The 7,241-nt window shown below is 46.2% G+C and overlaps 1 protein-coding gene across 1 annotated transcript; it reads right to left on the bottom strand.

Annotated features, from left to right (window-relative positions):
- Positions 1 to 1,895: 1,895 nt before the first annotated feature.
- On the bottom strand, positions 1,896 to 6,453 carry LOC119308670 (FRIGIDA-like protein 3). Its single transcript, XM_037584798.1, has 4 exons — positions 6,204 to 6,453; positions 4,788 to 5,834; positions 3,616 to 3,785; positions 1,896 to 2,526 (listed from the first exon to the last, which is right to left on the bottom strand). The coding sequence occupies exons 2-4, from the start codon at positions 5,821 to 5,823 to the stop codon at positions 2,113 to 2,115; spliced, it is 1,620 nt and encodes a 539-aa protein (XP_037440695.1). The 5' UTR covers positions 5,824 to 5,834; positions 6,204 to 6,453; the 3' UTR covers positions 1,896 to 2,112.
- Positions 6,454 to 7,241: the final 788 nt, after the last annotated feature.

Here is a 7,241-nt window from a genome sequence, read left to right as displayed (position 1 = left end):
GAAAACAAACATGTCATGCCATGTGCTCCACTATCGACCGTGTCATCCCACGGTCTGAGCTCATACACAACGCCCTACAATCATGCGAGTGGCGAACAGACCACGTCCTCCTGGCCTAAAACAGCCTAAAAATTGGCGGCTGCTACAAATCTGCTGGTTGATTTTAGAAAAGTCCGATGTATTGTGCTTGATTGTTCGATCGCCTGCTCGCATCGCACTGGTTCTTCCTCCTCTGGCTAGCAATGCTCATCTTCCTCCTCACTCGTCGGAGCAGCAGCCTCGGTAGCAGTGCACGTCACCAAAGTATCAATTCCCGGTCACAGCGATGCTCCACTGAAGCACCCACACGATCCGGCGATGCTCCACTGATACACCGGCGGCTCAATGACGCTTCATCGCAACACCGGCGGCACCCGATGATGCTCCATTGAAGCACTGGCGGCTCCGATGATGCTTCATCGCAACACCAATGTCCCAACAATGCTCCATTGAAGCACCGGCGCCGTTGAGCATCGCCATGGATGTTGCATTGCAGCACCGTCGCCGGCGAGCAGCGCCATGGATGCTCCACAACACCGCCGCCAATCTTCCCCCCAATCTCAGCCATGGATGCTGCATCGCGATGCAGCGTCTCCACAGCGGCGGCGGCGGTCGATTCAACAGAGAAGAGGAAAGCCAGGCTATGGGGAGGGAAGGGGAGACCGGGGACGGCGGGGTTTTGGTCACAGAAGCCGGCAGCCCCGCCGCATCTTGTACAGAGAAGTGCGTGAGAAGAGAGAAAGGGAATGGGCTCGATCTGAAAGAAGAGGATTTGAGAGGTGTCTCAGGACCACAAGATGATGTGGCGCACGAGCGACCCGACCGATTTTCCAAGAATAAGAAATCAGTCGATTGAATCTAAACGTTTGGGCCAACAGGCCTAAAAACGTTGCTATGGCAATCAAAAAGTGCATACAGCTACCGGGCTCCATTGCCCTTGGTATTTGAAATTTTTGAAAAACACACTTCTGTTGCTAAAAAAATCTTAAATCAAATACGTGAAGACATACACACATTCCTAAGACCCGGTAAAAAGCTGAAAAAGAAATACTTTGTATTTTGAGAAATACAAAAAGGAGAAATTTCTGACATAAATGGCATCCATTTTCTCCTATATACCGTCAGAATTTTGTTTTTTTTCTATAGCCCAAAACAAACCCTTGCCTTTTGTTTAGCTTGAGACTAAATCATCGTGGCTCTAGTATAAATCTAAGGAAACGAGATTTCTACCGAAACTTACAACAGGTATTCGGAATGTGCATATGTATCCCCGAGAAAAATTTCACGATTTTTTGAAACTTAAAAAACACAAATTTCAAAATGTTCAGGTGCTGCAATCCCTCTCTCCTGTGAGCAAGGGTTTAAGCCCGCATAGGTTTAAAAAAACCCGCATAAACCACACGATAATGTTCTTTGCTGACTATCGTTGTGACTATGGCTTCGCGCAGGCCCCTGATCGGGGACACCGTCACCAAGAGCACTGCCGTATCCTTGTGTTGGAAGACTATTTGTAATGTCCCTCAACGGAGCGAGTAAGCAGAAGGGCTCAAAATTTAAACAGAGATCACTTCTCTTATGTGGCGTTTGTAGCAAGTACAGTCGTAGGCTGGGCTTTCAGCTGGTACCGTGAAAACATTGCAATTCATTGACAGCAAGCCCACCGCTATGCTTACTTACCTGCCTCTCCAAAACTGATCACATACCGCGACGTGGTTCGGTTACCTGACCTCCATGGATGAAGCACCGCGATGACGAAAGAACAGTAAAGATGAGCTCCGCGTTGGTTGCAACCACGACCAACAGGCAGACTCGTCGTCGTATAGACAAAGCATATATCAGCATACGTAGAAGATACGTGGATTAAAACAACTAGACATTAGAAGTAAATTATGTCATAAGCCGTGACATAAAATTAACAGATTCTCACAATAGCCACTCATAGCACACACACAAGCGAGTGGTCCAACTATTTTCAGCTAGGCAAACTAGCTAGATGACTTGGTACAACTACAACAACAGCGGAAGGTTAAAAGCTAGGGATAGTTAGGAAAGAGCCATTGTAGCTCTCCCCCATTAGTGGATATAAGGTATCTGGTACTGCACCGGGTAGCCATTACCGTAGTACGGCGTGTGGGCGGGTGAGATGGTGTAGGGAGCTGCGTTCATCATCGTAGGGTGGTGGTGGGCCTCGGCGCCGTACACAAACTGCCTTTCGTAAGGGTATGGGTGCCTCTCTGGTGTTGCCTGGTAGAAGCTCTTCTCAGGGAAGCTGCTGACACGGGGTGCATAGAGCGATCCGTTGGCACGTGGCCTCTTCGACTGTGGCTTGGCGGCTTCGACAGCCCTCCTCTTGTCTGCCTTGGCCTTCTCCAGCTGAATCACCCTTTTCTGAAGTGGATCCACGGGATATTGCTCCTCCAGTTTGTGCTCCTCGATGCACTTGATGACAGCTTTCAGTGCAGACAGCTCACGCTCATTCATCTCATTCTGAAAAGGGAATGGCTGTTATCCAAGAGATTGTATCAAGTGTACTAGATAGATGCAGATAACATGCTTACACACATATGCCGACATGAAAAAGCCAATGGGCAAGGCAACCCAACTACTCTAGAAAGTTTATATATAATATTCAGCGCCAAACAGCGAAAAGCAACAGGCAACTAACTTTATATTGCTTAAGATATCCCTCCTATTATTCTACTTCTCCGCAACCTACCTCAAGCTCCTGACATCAGGTGAATGGATAATTTTCACCTCTGTGCATCATCAAATCCAATATTGATCTATTTAAGGATTACTTTAAGTAAAGTACTAATTGAATTTTGAACCACTACACCACTGATAACTTAAAATCACAGGATGCAAACAGTCGAGGAGCTCCCTGACAATCTGAACCATAGAAGCCTAACAGCGAAAAGTTTGTATATTATTCAGCGCCAAACAGCGAAAAGCAAGAGGCAACTAACTTAATATTGCTTGCAAGCTAAGATATCCCTCTATTATTCTACTTCTCCACAACCTACCTCAAGCTCCTGACATCAGGTGAACGGGCAATTTTCACCTCTGTGCGTCATCAAATCCAATACTGATCTATCTAAGGCCTACTATAAGTAAACAATAATAGAATTTTGAACACTACACCACTAATAACTTGAAATCACTGGATGCAAACAGTCAAGGAGCTCTCCTTGACACTGAATCATACAAGGTAACAGATGTCTGGTAATAGTAATTAGATCTCTAATAAAGCCAAAAGTGCAAGTGGCTTAGTCTCATCATAGAACAATTAAGCAAGATATTAACAAAGCCCTTCCGTTACAAATTAACAGACGGTATCTGCGTAGCATAGCTATTTAAAAATATCCTGAGTAACATAGCATGATGGGTGAGCAACTTTGGTTAGATAGCAGAATGGTTAATCAAACTTCAAAAGGAAGGTAACACAAAGAAACAACTGGTGTCCACTTCAGTAATTGGTGACTTGGTGGAAGTACAGGTACAGTTTATTGTATTCTTGCAGCAAAAAAAATGCATGATAGACATCATTTTCTTTTGCTGAAATAGCTAGAAGCACACCTGTGCTCCAGGAGACATTTTTCCATTCTTGGCATGTGACACCTTCTTGACCTCCCTCAGATATGCTTTCAGCAATTGTACTGGCTCAAACTGTTCAGTGAGCCCAAACGCGTAGGCCAAGTTAATTGCATCAATTGGTCTTGCACTATCCACCAGAACTCCAATGACACCTGTCCTCAAGAAATACCATAAGTGAATCAATTATTGTCAAGAAAATAATCATCATGGATGAGAAAAGGCAAATAGCATAAGAGACATACAAAATCCCTAAGAAAATGAACAATTAAGACAAGGGCTCAGAGGGAAAGACAAACAAATGCTGATCCTATCAAACAGATGCAACATAGTGTGGTACTACGCAACATATACACCACAACCACACATCAGACTAAATAGAACAGAAATTACAGAGAGTAATTTTTCAGATCCAAATATTCAAGAATAAGTAGAACACAATAACCGCTGGCTAGACAACAATGGACATGCTTTACAAGCAATAGTGCAAGCAACGAAAAGACTAAGGCCTTGGAGCCCTTAGGTTTGTAGGAATGGATTCCTATTCCTACTCAGTTTGGCGGAATTTCATAGGAATTCTATAGGATAGTATTCTTATAGGAATTTTTCCTATAGAGCCCTTTGGTTTATAGGAATAGATTCCTATTCCTGCATAGGATTGGTTCCTATCCTCCACATTTCAAAGGAAAATAAACATGATCCTAGACTCAATGAAAAAATTCCTATGATGTGAACCAAATGACATCTCTTTTCTATTCCTACTCATAGGATTTGAGATACATGTCATCTCATTTCCTACAAGTTTTCTATTCCTATGATCCTATCCTATGAACCAAAGGAGGCCTAATGGGTTAAGATGTAGCTGATGTGCATTGCCTGTAAGTTGTAACAGCAAAACTATCAATTCTGGGAATATGGAAGAACTTCTGGAGGTGGTAGTACAAAGAAACCATTATGCTTTTGAGTTTGCACATATGTTCGGTGGACTCAATGACCAGCAAATATGTTACCCACAAGCTGGAAAACTAGGATTTATCCAAGTGAAAACAACATTCAATTAGCATTTGAACTGGCATGACAAAATATTATCATTAACTCATCATCATAAACAATGTTTACTGGAGATAGATGCTTGATTAGTTCATCACTACACTGACCTGGCATCTTCTGTGATAACCCAAGCAGTCGGCAAAGCTCAGGTGTTTGACGACGTCGACTGACAGAAGGAAGAAGTTTGCAAAGTTCATCTTCATTAAATTCAGAAAAAATACCAAAGGTAGCAAGCAGTTGAAGAAATGCATGTGCTTCCAAGCAGTTTCCATTGCTAGCATCAATGTCAAGACTGTCCAACTTGGACTTCCACTCAAATGCAATCTTTTTCGCCCGATCTTTCACATTTGTTGCAAACATTTGCCCCTCAGACAACAAGCCAGTTATGTCATCAGCTTGCAGCTGTACAAGAGACTCCATCAACATAAGGCACGTCCTTCTTACACCCAGAAGGTCTCCATCCTTTTTCCCATCCAACACCAGATTCTCTCCAGAATAGAAGTCCTCCAAGGAATCCAACACAAGGACATATGGTTGCGATGCTCCCTTGAGTGCACTCGGGATTTCCTCACGGATAGATGTCAAGTTCTTTCTGTTGTCTGATATGAACTTATGAAGCCCTTTAACATTCATCTCCTCGCAGAGAGTGGCAAGTTCAGAACGAGGCTTCACAGCAGCATTGCCATCTTGCATTCGTGCATTTCCTTCAGAAGAATGCTTCGGCCACTTCACATCAAGAGTACCCACGGTATAATTACTCTGTGGCTTATTCATTGGGGTGATATAATTAGTGTTTAGTGACAGCTTGGACTTGCCAAAGATCATAGCTAACGCAGCATCTCTTTTCTCCTGCAGCCTTTCCAGAGAAGTCAGCTCCTTAGCCACCACAACAGCCTCCTGCTGCTCCAGCATCTTCTCCGATTTTGCGACTGTCTCCTGGAACTCCTTCTCCTGTTTTTTCAGCTCATCAAACTTTTTCTTGAGGGACTGCTCAAGGCCACGGAAATGGTCCTCGAGCTGCTTCCACTTAAAGTTCATGGTAACAGCGCTCTGGCTCTCAAGCTCAGCAAATGCTCGCTGAAGCTGCTGTATCTTCAAGCTTGTCGACTCCATAAGGGTAGCCACGGACTCCATGTCAGACATGGCGACAGACTCTGCATAAGGGCCAACAAGACAATCAGTTAACATATCCAAACAGCACACGAATCGAAGCAGCGGAATGGCAAAAGCTTAAATTGCACGTGTTTCTCTCGAATTGAATCAATTATCTTACACACAATTTTGTTAGCAAGGGCAGCAAAACATAAATAGGCATCAATTCGGCTTCTAGTGCTCTACTCATACAAGAAAAGAGAACAAGGAAGCGGGAACCGTCTTCCCTCGGCCGGCCGAGCATCGATGCCTCGTTGGGCCGAACAATCAAGGGCTACCTACCCCCGCCGCTATCGCACCAAGCAATCGAGTAGAAAATGGCACCCCAGACGTCTAGATCTGAGACTAGGGAGAAGAAAGTGAGCACTTACTTTCGCCGAGGCGGGCAGGCGTTGGACGAGCTTGTCGTCGCTGCTCGCCCCCGCCCCCGCCTCCGCCTACGGCGGCTGGGGGAGGAGATCGAGGGGGTGGAAGGCGGATTGGGGAAGAGCAGGACGGGGGAGGAAAGGAGAGCAAACCCTAGGTGAGGTCGCGTGGAGTGTTGCTTTTCGGGGGATGGGGATGGAGACGAGGAGAACTAGGTGGTGGGAGGCGGAGGAGAGGGCAGCTACCAGTGCGCGGGGAAAGGCATGGGGCCTAGCTGGTAGTGGCTAGAGCGAATGACTGCAGTAGTGTGAACTGGCGAAGATTAAGAGCATCTAGAGCCGGACTTCCCTAATCCGATCCCTCAAACAACCGCGGGGCGCGGACATTGATCTGACACTTCCTAAATCCGCGCTTTCATACTGGCATTCTCATATCCGCACCCTATATCCATACTATTCACGCAAACGTAGTACGTAGATCACCAAGCGATCAAAATCGGCAAGAAACGGACATATAAACCGATATCAAACAAGCATAATGACATAAACATCACCAAAAGATCACCAAACGGGCATAGTTCACACACTTCAACGATCCGACACATTCTAACTACATACTAGAACTAGATTATATGAAAGGAGAGGGTGAGCTTCACCACTTCCTCGACGACCGTTTGCCCTTTCGGTCGGTGGCGCTGTTGTAGGCGTCCGCAGCAAGAGGTGGGTCGACGTCAGAGTCGTCGAAGTCGGACCCGTCAGAGGAGGAGATGATGTAGCCTTGTAAGCGTCGGACGATGCGATCTTGCTTGTGCTTGAGCTTGGCCACCCTCGCCTCCTCCACCGTTGTCGCATTGCCTCCCGCTCGGGTTGCTCAATGCTGAGGCAAAGCTGCTTGGCGTTGATCCTCTGAAGTCGTTGGGCGTCCGTCTCCACCGTGGTAAGTGAGCGACGGTACACCCACTGGAGGAAACGCTTCTCCTCGTCGGGCACCGGCATCACGCGGCGGTGGCGGGCGGACTGCGCAGCCGCGTCGGACCCCCCCCC

This window comes from Triticum dicoccoides, chromosome 5B (genome assembly GCF_002162155.2).
Source record: "Triticum dicoccoides isolate Atlit2015 ecotype Zavitan chromosome 5B, WEW_v2.0, whole genome shotgun sequence".
NCBI classification, from domain to species: Eukaryota; Viridiplantae; Streptophyta; class Magnoliopsida; order Poales; family Poaceae; genus Triticum; species Triticum dicoccoides.
This window is presented reverse-complemented; position numbering and strand designations above follow the sequence as displayed.